The sequence below is a fragment of the Glandiceps talaboti genome, chromosome 13 (assembly GCF_964340395.1).
Source record: "Glandiceps talaboti chromosome 13, keGlaTala1.1, whole genome shotgun sequence".
Lineage (NCBI taxonomy): Eukaryota > Metazoa > Hemichordata > Enteropneusta > Spengelidae > Glandiceps > Glandiceps talaboti.
The window spans coordinates 16778450-16796304 of NC_135561.1; the positions used below are offsets into that span (position 1 = coordinate 16778450).

Here is a 17855-nt window from a genome sequence, read left to right on the forward strand (position 1 = left end):
TTGATACTCGGAAATGCTAGTGTATGTAATTTTGAACTACAAAATTAACGTACTGTGGTATGGAAATACATTTCTTAATGTGGAAATGGATTATAATCAAGAAGTGAAACACAAATTATCTGACAACATAATGAATTTCACAAAAATGTTCAAATTTTCTGTTTGATACAGCCACACAGAAACCAAAAAGAAGTTGTGTATGTCACATTTTTACTACATTTAATCTAAATGAAATAAACCATTTAAATATATTGCAACTCTATACACACATTCTGGCACTAACCTTTTTATTAATCATGTCAAACACCCGATGAAGGGCGAGTAAAATGTTTGTATAGTGGCATGGTATGTGAATTCACTTAACAAAAATGTAGCAAGAAAGTGTACTCATTCAAGCTTCGTATATTAAATTGTAGCATAACCAGTTTATTATTAGTTTATGTGTGGTAGTATCAAACAGAAAAGCCGAACGGTAATTCGCTGTGGCTTGAGATAACCTACATTTAAGAATTACGTTTGGTACTTCTCCAATCATTTAAAAATATTCCAGTATGAGATAATATCATAATATACCTGTAACATGTTTTCTAATTCTCTATATTCTCTATATAACTAAACACTGATGTCGACAGTGCAGATTGAAATAAAAATAATGTAATGTAATGTAATGTAATGTAATGTGAAGTGATGTGATGTGATGTGATGTAATGTAATGTAGTGCAATTGCAATGCAGAGGTAATGAAAAAATACTATGTAAAATTGGGACTTCCTGTAAATAAAATTGACTGCACGGAAATTTGGTATATTTTGATATATAATTAAGTGTTTGTGAGACATGTAATATATTTTAACCAAGACAATTCAAACAGTTTTGAACACAAAATAGGGTATAAAGGTCATTGTTGATAATCTATAGAAATGTAGGAAATTCAAACTACCGTATCATACACAGCATTGTCACGTGGGTCATGGTTTCATCTCATTTGGCAAAATATGTGGCTTTTTTGGAATTCCAAGTTGCAACTTTATGAACAAATTAACAAACAAATCAAATGATAACATTGTAATTGGTATTTATAAGAGAAGTGTATGACAAAACGATGTATACCATTTTTGAACTAAATAATCCTACTAATTTAAAACTAAACTAATGACGTCACGTCAACCTAAACATCATATCTTGCTTTGCAATAACTGTAATTGCGTGTGCTGACCTTGGACGTATAGGTAACATGTTCTAGCCAGATTACTGGACTGAATGTGACTACATGTATGGGGGAGGGGGAGGAAAAGGAACGTAGCTCCACTGCAGGTTCACTGATATTCTAGTCAAAGGTCAGCGGTTCCAACTTATTTTTGACATAGACCACAGGGGCTTGAAATTAGCCATATTTGCTTGCAAATAGTTGTTTTTGTTTATGTTCTTTCTTTCTTTACAAAAAAATGTTTTTTGTTTGTTTACTTTTGTTTGCTCTTTACAAATATCTTTTCCAAAAAAAGTGCCACGTAATAAAGTGATAACTTGAAAATCTGGTATGATTTCGTTCTTTTGTTGGTTTTAATTAACCACCTTTACTATGAATGACTACCTTATTGATTATTTATGAGTTAGTTCTACTGAGCGCCCTCTACCATTGACCATTACTCGTCCCCACTCACCATGAAAGAGACAAGGGAAGAAGCTCACGCTGATCTACTTTTGATGTGTCATATCGATACAGCGAAATAAAAATATCAACAAATATAATCTCAATCCGACATTCATTGTCTTTCTAATCCATGAGTTTTTTGTTTAACCAAGTTTGCTTTGAAAACAGTCATTTTCAAAATGAGGAAATATTCGAGAGGAGTTCGATCGGGTGATGTGTCCCAACGATTGCCTGTGGGTTTACATTTATACATTATTGTAATGAGCAGTTAACACCTAGCTAATCCGATGACGGACTTCTTCTTAATGACGAAGGAGGTGTCCAAAACCACAGAGATAAACAGGAAATATACATGTTGTCAAACATGATGTACAACATGTGGACTGTCAACGCCGTTTTCAGATCGTAATGTCCCTGAAGTGAGTGTAGACCATATCAGTGTCACCAAGATTTACTTCATGTACAACCATACAAAATAATAATTTGTGAAAACAACATCTTTGATTGTCGAGCTTGACCAAAATGTGGCTATGGAGAGTGGAAGAATTATACAATCTAAACTGTACACTATAATTACCTACCATTGATTACTTTTATATTGTATAGTTCTATGATCTAGGAACTCTTGATAGAAATAACGGTGTAATTGAAATTATCATTGTGGTTACAGTGGTGGGATAGATCGAGTCCTCACCATCGAGTGTCAGACTCTGGAACCTTTTCACTTCTGGACCCCTTTCCCTTCATCACGTTTTAAAAGATATTTCAGCATAGTGGAGGCCATGTCTTAGAGAAAGGACATCGAGAGAAACAAGGGTCAAGGGTCACATTTACGAGGCACACTGCACTCAAACTCACTGTAGCTACTAAACCTACATACGTACATTCTTCCTTACAAATTTGACCAGTCACTATGAATTTCCAATAACCGACAATAATGGCAAAAGTCTTCCTGCTATTGTACATGTAGTTGCGTTTCCACGGTTCGACACTCATTCTCGATGGTTTGCTTTGTGTCACTCATATGAATCAATAATTCTTTCCTTGGAGAAGTTGATCCGCCACTGCAATTAATTATTGACTAGATGTAAACTGAATGCCTTTGGTACGGTTTCTATATTCGATATTATTATCAGTGCATATACCAAATTGTATAACATTTTCTTCCGGGTTTTGAGCTAATGCTAACATGCCTCAAGGCTATAAGCGACAACTGTAACAACTGTCTAATTCTCATATATTTGTCTCTTGTGTCGCTGCCTACGGTATACAGTGATACCTAAACTTTCAAAGATTGTTTCTCAGAGGTTACACTACTTGTATGCTAATTCTGACCTAAATCAAAATAGAACAGGACCACAACGTCAAAACGAATAAAACTAGATATCTAACTCTTAACAGCCATATAATTCATGTTGAGTTACTAACACAGGGAAACCAGGAATCGTGTTAAAACAAACAAACAAACAAACAAACAAACAAACAAACAAAAGCACATGAATGCATGGACACGTCTATTTTCATTTGGTCGCTATATTAGGGTCATTAGTATTTAAGGTCATGTAGGTCTGAAGTCCTACCTAATCGTTTTCCACAGATTCATACCATCTAGTGCCACGCCCTCAACGGTACCGGCAGCAAACTGTATCAAGGTTGGCAACCAATCATTCATATCAATCAATCAATCAATCAATCAATCAATCAATCAATCGATCGATCGATCGATCGATCCATCGATCCATCCATCCATCCATCCATCCATCCATACATACATACACACATCCATCCATACATACATACATACATACATACATACATACATGCATTTTACATTTTAACTTTGCCTCTACATCAGACCTCGCCACTTGACAGCCGGCTATAGCCTAGGCAATATCCAAAATATTGCCAAACTTTCCCTAGGGTTACACATATGTAGTAAAAAACACACTAAACATGTATCACCTTAAATGTTTTTCGAAATATATTATTATCTATCGATAATAATATATCGTAGATTATAGGGTAGATTTGTAATGCTCAGTATTTAAATTTTAAAAGGTGTCTTTTGAAAGGGTGGCGATGGAATGTTGGACTGTCCAAGGAGAAGCAGGGTTTTCTGGATAGGGTATACTATTAAAGAAGTGCTGAAAATTGTTGGATCGCAGATTACTGCTGCATTGTTATAAAACTGAACCGTTCGTAGAACATCATATATTCTAGTTTAGCTTTTCCTTTTGCCTTTTGCAAACCCTCGTACAGATAAACGAACAAGTCATACTGATAATGTATGCAGCTACTACGATAACACAGATAATAAAAACATAAACGTCAATCAAATGATACTGGAAGAAGTTTAAATTAACAGCCTGAGACTGGAGATGTTTACCCCCATGCTTGATAGCGTATTCAATCCAATAAACCATAGTATCTTTAGGAGACATATGTTGATCTCTGTGAATAGCAGATAGACGAACAGCATTCTCTTTGAATCTGAAATGAAAAACAATTTTACAAGAATTGGGTACACTTTTGAAATATGTTTATATCATAAAATGTTGGCCAAAGTGATTATTGTTTTAAATCTCATTTCTGTTACCCCAAACCTTCTTTATTTTGTATCAGGTCTTATATGTGTACTAAGTCATGAATAATCTTTAAAGAAATGAATTCATCCTTCCTTGTTGTGGTAATTAATTTGGCTGACTGGTTAACGGTCATAACTTTACCCATAAGGGGCAAAGTGCACTATTCTTTACCTTTTTCAATCAATGTTATTGTCTACTATAGTAAATACATATACCTTGGTTCATTCATTACTTTGGTAACTGCATTGTAAAGGTCTTCTGATGTCATCGTTTTTATATCAAGTGCTAATCCCATTCCTTTATCGGTGATTACTTTGACATTGTCATACTGGTCTGCAAATAGTGGGATTCCAACAATGGGTACTGCATAGTTAATTGCTTCGTAGAGGCCATTCAGACCACCATGGTACACAAAGGCTTTAGTTTTGGGATGTCCTGGGAAGAAAATCCCACAAAACAAACAAATATACAAACACGAAAAGTATATTTGTATTAGTGAAGAGTTAATATTTTGTGCTTTAGTACAGTATTTTTTAATGTTCCATATAATTTCTAAAAATCATGATTTTGGAAATTCGAGAATAATATTTTTCGTGCTGCTTGGAGCAATTTAATAATATACGTTCCCAGTAGCAATGGAATTTAAGATCCATTAACACGTCCAATGGTAAACCTTACAATTGGAGAATACAACTGCAATGCAGATAAATAAATAACTTTAAAATAATGATATTACCAAGTAAATCATTCTGTGGTATCCATTTCATTAATTTGAACTTGTCCATGTCCAAATATCCAGGAGGCTTATCACCACCATATCTAGCAACTATCTTTTGAGGAAACTTATTTAGACCCATGGCGAATTTTCTAAACTGATCTTCATCATCAATCACAACGTACGACCCAAAAGAAAGTACAACAATACCGTCTTCTCCAGACGATTGAACAAAATCTTCAAGTTCCTGTAAATATATCGAAGTAGATTCTTAGCATCATATACTTCAAATAGCCCGTACTTCTGTTACAAGGTTAATTCTCATTTATTTTATTTTAATATACTTACAGTACAGTTTTCGCCTAAGCTGTCGCATTTTTCGCGTTCGCTTCGCTTCGCCTTCGCAGTCGCATCGCCTCATTATCGCTTCAATCAATTCGCTTCGTAACTTGGAATCGCTTCATGACGGCATTCGCATCGCAGTCATTTCGCTTCGCTTTCGCTTCATGTTCGCATCGCATCAAAAAACAATGAAGGTCGCTTCACGTCAAACAACAATGAAGGTGAAGCGATACTGTGAAAGGTGTGACAGTATTTGCATATCTGTTTTCACTGCTGTACGTCGTGAATTCTGTCTGTTACGCACATTGTACAAACCTAAAACTCAAAATTCTGAGATAGGTTCTATGCATGGATTTATTAGGGGTGGTGCGTTATATTGTCCCCAATTACCAAATCGTCCCCGCTAGGGTTGGTCGGCCGGTGCCGTGAACACGGCCACAACTGTCACAACAATTAAATGGAATGACCAGTCAAATCGATTTTACAAACGGGACGATCCCTTTGTACAAACCACTAACATACACATGTTAACAAATGCAGAAAAAGCAATTGCACAGTGGTGAGCAAAAATAAAGTGGTGATAAACACAAGTCCTCTTTGCAGAAAACCCGGTACACTACGATGTCCTACGTTCCTCATAGGTCACGAACACCGCAATATATAATGGGCTAATAATGTAGTGAAACGTCCAACAGTATGTAGCGAAACGCCAAACTACGTACCAAATTGACAATTTATCGAAACGACCGTAATGCTGTCATCTGTATAAGTTGCAATGCGACGTTAAATTGCTTGCTAATTTGACTAATTTGTAACCATTCACTCGATCCGAGACAATAACACACGTACCCCCACCTAGTACCTGCACACGGACGACCGGTGTCGCCGACTAAAGTAGCGAGATCCGTTCACGTCTGAGCAGCAGACCTACTTTGTTTTAGAAATCACGACAAGGCGAAAATTCGAGCAAATGTTTTATATGTTACAGCAGTCGATAAAGTCATGGAGGTAAAACAGACGTGGTCGGCAGTTGAATAGATCATCGGACAAAAACAATGAAACTGCGTGTTGGAGATTACGAAATAAAAGCCCGGGAATTTCTCTGAAAACTGCACGAGAAATATCGACAGATTAGTTTTATTTTTATTTTGTAAAATAATCAATCGTATAATATTTTATTGTCATTCTTTCAAAACTCCAAAACATCGCCAAGCTATTGTCGGAACTCTGGGCATGTACTTTGTGTAGCAACTATAAATCGCAGTTGTTGTTCATGTTCCGGAGGAGACATTCACGTAGGATGGTCTCCAAAACCACGTTCTAACAAAACTAGGCCGATCGGAATTTAAAACTAAACTCATCGATGGATTGCTGAAAACGAGAACTCCAAACAGTCATCGTATCAATCGTAATTGCGCAATTTGCAATGATGCGAAAGTTGAAATCTCCCTGTATACTGAGCTGATCAATATTCATGATATGCCATGACATCATGCATGTCCCGCTTCGAATACGTCACTATTTTTCCCATATAAGGGTAGTACAATGCAAATTTCAGATACATAAATAGATCATGAATGACAGCGCTGACTTCAGCTGGAGATCGACGATTATGAACACGGAAGTGTTCCACGCTCCCACCACGTAATTTTACCGAATAAACGTTGATTTTTATGGTAACCACATATTGAAAAATGATATAAAATAACATCAGGCTGTTGTACAGGTTGTTTGAGGCCCACGCGAGTGGAAAATCGCTCTCGTGGATTTTAATTTGCGCGAGCGGTAGGCGAGCGGAGCGATCGCTCGCCTCAAAAGGCATGCCCTGATTTATTAACGCAAATTTAACCAAAAGGGTTATCGTGCCGTAGACAGAAAAGTAAAGTACAACCCCGCATAATTTTAGTAGCCGTAATGATCTATACTTTTCGTTTCAAATCCTTTATCATGCAAATATGTGGGTATAATAGCGCATGTTCCACACAATGCGATTCAGAAACAAAGTTGACGCGATGCGAATGGGGTGCGATGCGAATGCGAACTCAACGCGAAAAGGAAGCGAAGTGAAAGCGATGTTTAATTGAAGCGAACTCCCGTAAACTTGAGATTGAGGCGAAGCGAAAGCGAAGCTGAAGCGATGCGAACGCGAATTGAGGCGAGAGCTTAGGCGAAAACTGTACTGTATACTCTTTTCAAGTTTGGTATACACAATCTCTTTTATAATGACGACAAACTATAGAATCTATGTTATGATAACATTGTGTGATATTTTCGAATGTTGAGTGAAACACATGTTTATTTAAACAAACTATTCATAATATTTGGAGACAAACGTGCTACAGTATCGTAATCTTTGGACATGCGATCAGATAATATTCATTTTTTTATTTTCATATTATCATTGTAGGATTTTTTTAATTAACCCGTAGAAACTAAGATCTGTTAAATTATTAGAATAGGACATGCATTATAAACGGTTTGGAAGAAGTGGGAGGTAGGTCTAGACATGAATTTCCTTTTTTGAACTAGTTTTGGTGTATGTAGAACTTATGAACCTGCTAAAACTAGTCCAAGACCCGAACCTGATTTCTGAGGTAACCTTGGATTAAGAAAAAAGTTTACGAAGTACAAACTTAAATAATTCACGGCGATGTTTGATTGATTCTGGACCTGTGAACAGAATGGACTGTGTTGGTGTAAATGAGTGTTATTGGTCAAGTGTAAGGTAGACACGGACAATTGGTAACTCTTCTTCCTGTTCTAAAATTTAGGCTTAGCATTGTGTAGTCATTGTTTCAAGTACGGCAACCGAGGAGGCTCATGATATCACATATCAGTTTTGATTTTCAAACCTAAAAAAAGGAAGAATAGGAGAAAAATTTCGAGATATGCATCTTCTAACATTGTTTATTTCTCATAATTCATTGCCCTTCATAAAGTCTCTACTAAGACAGATATGCCGATTGTGTAATTATACTTACTCATAGAGATGTCGCGCGATATGTAGGCTTGGTGGAAAAATACTTTTCTGGGTTCCCTGGGCATGGCAAAATATAGAAAAGAAAACCTATGTCCCTCTTATCATATGGCTATGATCAGAATGTACGGCAGGGGGATCTCATGAGAAAATATTTTAGTCATTTTTATTCATTCGAAATGTACTGGCTTATAATATTTACAATTATATAGTAACCCCCCCCCCCACACACACACGTATATACATTTAATATAACAGTGGCAATGGACTTTACAAATCGATGCGGGCTTTGTTAAAAATGTCTAATCAGATTGTGCTGTACTGGAGATACTTAGCCAGCAGGGTGTTCTCTTTCAATATTGATTTTGGGTAAAAACAGCATCCTCCTTTATAGGTTGTCGGAAGGGTGTTGGAGTAGTTGTCCCCTCCCACGGTGAGCACATTCTCGAAAATAACGATATGAAGGACGCCATTTAGAAGCAGACAGTTTCAAACCATACACGTTATCGAAAGCCATTGAGTACTTGAAAATTATCATTTGAAATTTACTCTATAATTTATCGTCATACCTACATCTTGACTTATAAAGAGATATGTCGGCAGACACAATTTTCTTGGCTATCGACTGCGTCGTAATGAAATATATGGTATGCAAATGAAGTGACAAGTCATATATTCTTACCGTCATATATTCTGACCGCAGCCTACCTAGTCAACTATCATTGGAATTTATAGTATATTTGATATATCAGGCCCAAAAACAAAGACAAACAAGCAACAACGTTGACACACAATTGGACGAACGGATGGACATACAGACAGACAGAAAGACAGACAGACAGACAGACAGACATACAGAGTACATAATAACATTACCCCTTTTTTATGTGAGTAAAAACCTATTCCATTCAACCTACCCTCTGTAATGGTTTTACAGGTTTTGTCTGGTAACCGCCTCCTAAGGATATAACATTCGGCATAAAGGGTCTCGGAGTGTGTAAAGTCATGTCGGTGTTAAACAGGAACAGTTCTGCATCGACAAATACATCACGAATACTCAAATCTGGCTTGATGTTATGTTTATACTTTACTTGTCCGTAAACGGCCAGTAACATGTTGTATGCAATGTATTTCATGACAAAATCTACTGCATTGTACACTCTATCAAAGAATGACATCTTGTCTATTAGACCTGTTCCCATACATGGTACGTACGCCAAATTATTTGGGATGTTGTACATAAAGGCGTCGAATTCAGGAATAACACGGACTCCAGACACCAGAACGAAAGGCTTGTCAAGATAATGGGCGAGGAGAGCTTGGCACGGTGTACCTGCATGTGAAACAACAAGGTCAAAGTTCGAGTCCTTTAGTCGTTTCAGTACTGCGTTGTCGGCAAACATCTCATCACAATCCCAACTTAGGAGGTACAGGATTTTAAACATTAGATTATACCATCCAAATGTATCACTCAAAGCCAAATTTGGCGTATATTCAGTAAGTTTATCCATGTTACTTTGATAGATTTCCAAATCAAACCCCGAAACGTTGGTGGACTTAAGAATATCAGAATGGTAGGTACTCGATACTAGTAACGTTACGTCGTGTCCTTTCTCTGCCAGATCCTGTGATATTTTACTGCTGAATGAAAATATGCTACCTGGTGCACTTTCAAGTGGCACATTCAATATTTTGCTACAAGATGCTATAGTGACCGAAAATCCAAAAATCAGAGACAGACTCACGGCACACAGTGTAGACGCCATGTTTGCTTGCATGTCTAGAGTCAGGTGAAGCTGTATAAAATCCAATGGTTCACCAACGTTCGAGGACATAAATACAAAGTCTACCCACCATGCACGTATTGCGATTTATTGAACTACTATATTTGAATGTTCAGTATGTCAATATTATGGCTGATAAAAGTATACATTGTATATGCATGTCGGGCCTGCCAAGCATATTGATATGTCATATTGATATGTATAATTTGCATCAACATTTACTGTTCTTACAACTCTAACATGCACATGTACAATATCGATCACAATGGTGTTGGCTGCGGTGTACTTGAAACGTAGCAAAACTGTGACTTTGAGACAGTGTACTTCTTTTACCTTGATGCTTATGGCAAAACAGTATGCTGTTCAATTTAACATTTATAATACCAAATCCATAATTTAATTATAATAATTTAATTATAATGTATATAGATATGTCGTCAGTATCCAGTCAAACGCGTGATCCTAGAAGTTATTAATCAAAATATGCATATGTTAAAATCTGTAGTAAAAAAAATCAAAGAAAACCGACCTACATAGAAATTATAAACTACTGTAAAGAAATGACTGTGTTTCTAGTTGGAATAAAAACCCGATTACTGTACATTTCTTTGTATGTAAACTAATTGGACGGATTTTAAAGTGGTCAAATTATGATATACATAGTATTATAGTCACACTGGATAAATAGCTTGGATGGAGCAAGGGAATAGATGCATGTAGAAATATTTACAAAATGTGTTGGACCACATACTACAATGGTGGACAGCTCCTCTGCTGGTGGTATATAATAACAATAATCTATTCTTATAGTGACATTCACAAAACAGACTTTGTGACTTCAAGTATTTGAACTGTTCCAGTCATTTTCTACGGAAGTCGAGTGAGGACAGCAACTGCCACATGAAAACTGCAAAGTTGCTGTCCTCACTGGTCTTCCATAGAAATATACATGTATACTGGTGAGATTAATTGTTTGACAGCATGTGTGTTGACCCAACACTTGTAACTATGTCACAGGTCAAACATCACTTCGAGAGTACCAAGAGTACGATATATAGTTCATGGCCGGTGAGGACAGCAACCTGCGAGTTGCAAAACTGCCACTTGCGACATCCGAGTTGGAAAACTGCCACCTGCGACTTGTCAGCCTCGATTTCTCACTTTATTGTAATACTAGAGATTAGGGTATTTATGTTTCATTTGGCAGGGCGTAACATTTTTTTAGAAGAGAGGGTGGGAGGAACTACACCATTTGTTTAACCGTGAATTGTGTACATTTCCTAACTGTAGCTATGCAGACAAATTGCATGAGAGAGAATCAAGATGAATAAGTTCTATCTAAACTCGACCTGAAATATTTCGATATCATTATATATGGTTTGTTTTATCCTTGTCAAGCACTGTGGAAAAAAATGAAATCGACCTACCTACCCAATGTGATGGGTTAGGTTAACCGCTGACCACCATTTTTGTGGCCTTTCATATGATATTTAATTGAGTAATGCTGAAATAGATATTATGTAAACTGCATGCAAATTTATGTAAATGAGACTTTTTAAATTTTAAATTCATGATTGCACCAAGACAAAGTTCTCCCCCCCCCCCATCTGCCGGCAATTTGGTCAGACTACGGCCCTGCCACGTGAACTACTGCAATAAAAGATATCCATGTCTCTAATTAGGTGTTGGCAAACATATATAAAAATTGTCATGTCAGAACCCAAACACAGTAATTACACATTCATGACATAACTGCTACGCGCCCACCTTTCCTGTCAATGCCCAACTTGATTTGCACGTGGAATCGAGATTAGCGCCACCAATTTACAATAGACAATGACTGTCGTATTGAAAAGTACATTCTAACTCTGATCACATTTTGCGTCAGTCATTCTGTCACGCCCCTATCATAGGTTACAGTCACATTGATGTAACTCTCAAGAAAATTAAATATTCATCAGACATCATATTTTTATTAGTTTACCTTTTCTTTTAACCTTTTGCAAAACCTGGTACCGATAAACGAACAAGTCACACTGATTATAAAGGCAGCTACTACGACAACAAAGATAATAAAAACATAAACATCAATCAAATGGTACTGGAAGAAGTTTAAATTAACAGCCTGAGACTGGAGATGTTTACCCCCATGCTTGATAGCGTATTCAATCCAATAAACCATAGTATCTTTAGGAGACATAGGTTGATCTCTGTGAATAGCAGATAGACGAACAGCATTCTCTTTGAATCTGAAATGAAAAACGATTTTACAAGAATCGGGCACAAGTTTGAAATATATAATTAACGAACAAATTAGGACACAGTAATTATTGAAATTATCTTTGTTATCCCGAACATTCTTTGCTTTGTGACACTTCTTACAGAAAGTCAACATGGGTGACATTAAGTAAAATACAAACATGCCTCTCTGTTGTGCTAATTAATGTAGGCAATGAATTAATGGGCAATAAGATACACTATACGAGGGTTTTAGCTACCTTGAGAAATGAATGTTATTGTTGAAGTGTAGGTAAAGGGTAAGTAGAAGGTAGCCGAGAAAAGTATGGATGGCTAGCGTGTTATTCATATCGTATTTTACTCATTCCAAGTAAGGGTTGAATGCCTTTGCTTGATCCTCGTTAACAGATCATGTGGCAATATTATATCTACTATAGTAAATACATATACCTGGGTTCATTTATTGCTGTGGTAACTGCATTGCAAAGGTCTTCTGATGTCATCGTTTTTATATCAAGTGCTAATCCTATTCCTTTATCGGTGATTACTTTGACATTGTCATACTGGTCTGCAAATAGTGGGATTCCAACAACGGGTACTGCATAGTTGATTGCTTCGTAGAGGCCATTCAGACCACCATGGTACACAAATGCCTTAGTTTTGGGATGTCCTGGGAAGAAATTCCACAAATATACAAATCCAAAATTATATTTAAATTAGTGAAGAGTTAATGTTTTTGCGCTTTATTACAGTATTTTTCATAATTTAGAATAATATACTCGTTACTTTAAACAAAAAGAAAATATGTTTTTAAAGTATTCTTTAATTTCAGATAGAATGCAAAAGGCAATGGGATAAAGAATATTTTAATATGAAACAACACAACTGTCCTTCATGAATGAAATACATTTTGAATATACTATTGACGAATATAAATTGCTTTATTTTTCCTTAAAATTATAGAATGTATAGTCAACAGATAGCTCGATGGCAATATTGTAAATTGTTGATGGCACTTTAAAGTGTGAGGGATTTTGGATGAAAAAAAACCTGAATATCTAGAGGCCGGGAAAAGAAATCCATAGTTATTAAGGTGGTTGTGGTGAAAAATAGCAGAAAATCTAGAGGCACGGAAAGAAGTCCATAATTATTGACCTTTTTAAAGTATGGAGATGGGGGTGTGGGGTGTGGTGGGGGTGAAAAATTTAGAGACCTGAAAAAGAAGTCAATGACTATCGACCCCTGAAAGTCAGAGAAATGTGTCAGTTGAAGTACTTAATTTATGAACATGTTTTACCCTTCATGTAATTAAAACAAAACATAAATTACTAAGGAAAATAATCAACTGTTTTTAAATTTACCATAAACGACAGATATATGAATTTGTTTGATATAATCAAAACACTATTGGTCAGTTTTATGATTAAACTATTTTGACATTTCGTATTTTTTACGAATTATGTTAATGAAAGAATAATAAATGTAAAAATAGAAATGCTCCTACATCAATATATGTAGCAAAGTTAAAAACCAATTCAGACAACATAAATAATAATCATCAATGCAAATGTAGATAAGTACATGTATGATATTGTTTTTTAAAGAAGAAATACAAACACATATTAATGTCAAAATAAAGTCAAATACAACATTTTTAATGAAATTTCTTTTCTGAAATGGAGAGTTAACCAAACCTATTATTGAGAAAAACATGGATTTCTATAATCAAATTCATTAATTTCATGAAATGTTCCATATAATTTCTAAAAGTCGTGAGAGTTCGGATATTGGTTAATTTCAACAATATACGTTCCCAATCATAATGGAAATTAAGGTCAACAACACTTTCAATGGTAAACCTTACAATTGGAGAATACAAGTGCAATGCAGCTAAATAAACAACTTCAAATATTGACATTACCAAGTAAATCATTCTGTGGTATCCATTCCATCAATTTGAACTTGTTCATGTCCAAATATCCAGGTGGCTTATCACCACCATATCTAGCAACTATCTTTTGAGGAAGTTTATTCAAACCCATGGCGAATTTCCTGAACTGATCTTCATCATCAATCACAATGTACGACCCAAGTGAAAATATGACAATACCGTCTTCTCCAGACGATTGAACAAAATCTTCAAGTTCCTGAAAATGTAACGAGATAGATTTTCAGTATCATATTAGAAGTAGCCCGTACTTCATTATGTTATCACACCTAGGCTTAGCATTGTGTAGTAGCCATTGTTTCAAGAGATATGATTGTCCTAACATTGTTTATTTCCCTTTATGCCTTGCCTACTATAAGTCTAATATAACCCAAGACATGGCACGACGTAGGCTTGTTGTAATTATAAAATAAATGTTATTGGTTTCTAAGCCGTAGTGAAATATTGCAGCTTGAAGATAAAACATGTCACTCCTTTGTTCCCTTTTACCATTGATAGGTAAGTCCATAACTATAGAACAGGTGTATTCAGCTATCATTCACTTTCCATATATGTAAGTATCATCTTTCCTTGGAATTTATGTTGTTAGTAGTAATTTTGAGATATCGGGTCAACAAAGACAAACAGGCAGGTAGTCAGAGAAGAAAATGAACGGGTGGACGGACGGACAGACCGTCAGACAGACGACATACAGACAGAGGGACATATGCATATACACAGATAGACAAACAAACAAACAGACAGACAGACAGACAGACAGACAGACAGACAGACAGACAGACAAACAAAGACTACTTTCTACCTGATTAAAAACAGATTCCAAACCTACCGTTTGTAATGGTTTTACAGGTTTCGTCTGGTAACCTCCTCCTAAGGATATAACACTGGGCATAAAGGGTCTTGGGGTATGTAATGTCATGTCGGTGTTAAACAGGAACAGTTCTGCGTCGACAAATACATCACGAATACTTAAATCTGGCTTGATGTTATGTTTATACTTTACTTGTCCGTAAGCGGCCAGTAACATGTTGTATGAAATGTATTTCATTACGAAGTATACTGAGTTGTATACTCTATCAAAGAATGACATCTTGTCTATTAGACCTGTTCCTATACATGGTACATATGCCACATTATTTGGGATGTTGTACATAAAGGCATCAAATTCAGGAATAACACGGAATCCAGACACCAGAACAAAAGGTCTGTCAAGGTAATGGGCGAGGAGAGCTGGGCACGGTGTACCTGCATGTGAAACAACAAGGTCAAAGTTCGAGTCCTTTAGTCGTTGCAGTACAGCGTCATCGGCAAACATCTCATCACAATCCCAACTTAAGAGGTACAGGATTTGAAACATGTCATACCATCCAAATTTACCACGCAGCGCCAAGTTTTGCATATGTTCAGTATATTCGTCTATATTGCTTTGAAACATTTCCACATCAAACCCCGAAACGTTGGTGGACTTAAGAATATCAGAATGGTAGGTACTCGATACTAGTAACGTTACGTCATGTCCTTTCTCTGCCAGATCCTGTGATATTTTACTGCTGAATGAAAATACGCTCCCAGGTACACTTTCAAGTGGCACATTCAATATTTTGCTACAAGATGCTATAGTGACCGAAAATCCAAAAATCAGAGACAGACTCACGGCACACAGTGTAGACGCCATTACAAATGCTTGACTCGAGTTGAAGTTTTGACCTATTTAAAATCAAAGGTCATCTGAAAATTAAAACGTCACCACCATTGAAAATAAATATTTCACCAATGTTAGTTTTACATCATAAGGCTCCTCCCAAGTTGTACGATTCATTTGACTAATTAAAATTCGAGTCGCAGGTGAAAGGTTTTGTCTGTCCCAGGAACATAAACTACTACATTGTTAATTCTTGGTAGTATGAAGGTGTGTAATGTAATTACCAATTTTGAGTAAATTCAAAATTAGAAAGCGGGACCAAACATTCCTTCAAAACACCTGAATTGGGCATAATTCATGGTAGTTTACCATATACGTAGTTGAAATGCCACCCACTTAAGTATTGTCTAGTCCCGATGTTTGTTTTGCCCTGACTTTGAAAGAAGCTCACCAACGCAACAGTTCCGTATTACATTCAAACATTGCACCAAGGTCGTTCAAAAGGTCAGGATCACATTTATGTTAGTCATTCTGTCATGGAAGGTAAAAATGACCGGTATAATAAGGAAAAATATTTTTAAAATTATTCAAAAAAGACAAGGTTTAAGTTGAGATTTAAGGATAATCATGAACGGTTGGCGAAAGAGTGATTTTGAGAGGAAGGTTGTTCTACAGAACAAGCAATATGCTGAACAAATCCGATTACTCTATACATTTCTTTGTACGCAATCTGATTGGATGGATTTTAAATAGGCCGACAGACCTCACATTACGCCTGGGAACGTTTGAAAAGTTATATCGGATACAGACCTTACAGGAAGGGAATGAACGCACGTATAAATGGTTGTTAGATATGATTTTATTCCATACAACAATGAGGGACAACTATATAACCGCTGCTGGTAAAACTATATACCGTAGCTAAGCGTTTTTAAAATAAAAAATCATGTAGTTACATTCACAGGACAGACTACTGTGTTTTTTGTTCCTGGGACCATTACAACGCCGTCCACTTCTAGCAGATCAAAACGATGTCTTTATATTTGTGAAGGATGTGGTTATTGTACATAAGGTTTGAGTTCAAGGACATTTTGCTTTTGCTTCCTAATGCAAATCTTTACCTTAATAAACAAATAACGTAGCTATGGGTGAATCTCTAGTAGGTGGCGCTGTTTCAATAGAGGAAACATTTACAAACTAGTTTGTGATATCAGGAGATAACTTTACTATCAAATAAAAGCAATAACTGTGATAAAAGCAATACAAGGTTTGAAAGGTTACAATTTCTATACTAGTCATGTGTCGGTTTGTCTTTGAATTAGCATACAAATAGCAGACAATTAGCATTTAATTCAGTTTTTTCAATACATGGCGATAGTTGCAAAATTATCACACTGTAGAAATATCTTGTCATAGTGACATCTTATACTGCGTAATAAATTGAAAAATGTCCTTACTCTCTCACATTTTTGAGTTTCCATTTTCTGCTTTCAGTTACCATTATTAGTATGAAGGCTTACACTTGTAAGCGTTCTTGAGGGCATACAAAGAAAAGTACAGTATGAAGATGGGTCAGTGCACATGTTCAAGGTAATATAGGCCCGACTGTTAATTCATTGAATTTTATTACCGTACCACAGCATTCAAGATCATTGAAGCGGTGAATGGAATGGAATGTTACTATAAAATACATAATGCGGTCAACGTAGTTCTCAGTCTCTCAAGAGAAGGGTATTTCAATTTTTCTTCACATACACATACATATAATTCCAATATGTTTGCATACCTAACATTTTTTAGGACTTGAAGGTATGTTATGAAATACCAAAAACTTTCACTTGCTAACCAACAATTTCACGTGCAATTTGGTTAACAATATGACTATGTAGGCACGTCAACCCACGGCATGTGCCACCAATTTACAATAGACAACGGTTGTCCTATTAACAAAAGCTTTTTCCAACTCGCACCAAA

At 36.1% G+C, this 17855-nt stretch overlaps 2 protein-coding genes across 2 annotated transcripts; both read right to left on the minus strand.

The window, feature by feature from the left end:
- Positions 1 to 3866: 3866 nt before the first annotated feature.
- Positions 3867 to 10035, minus strand: LOC144444348 (UDP-glucuronosyltransferase 2B15-like). Its single transcript, XM_078133762.1, has 4 exons — positions 9187 to 10035; positions 4972 to 5197; positions 4451 to 4670; positions 3867 to 4140 (listed from the first exon to the last, which is right to left on the minus strand). The coding sequence occupies exons 1-4, from the start codon at positions 10033 to 10035 to the stop codon at positions 3867 to 3869; spliced, it is 1569 nt and encodes a 522-aa protein (XP_077989888.1).
- Positions 10036 to 12028: 1993 nt separating this feature from the next.
- Positions 12029 to 15914, minus strand: LOC144444349 (UDP-glucuronosyltransferase 2B15-like). The gene is made up of 4 exons (XM_078133763.1): positions 15069 to 15914; positions 14213 to 14438; positions 12742 to 12961; positions 12029 to 12302 (listed from the first exon to the last, which is right to left on the minus strand). The coding sequence occupies exons 1-4, from the start codon at positions 15912 to 15914 to the stop codon at positions 12029 to 12031; spliced, it is 1566 nt and encodes a 521-aa protein (XP_077989889.1).
- Positions 15915 to 17855: the final 1941 nt, after the last annotated feature.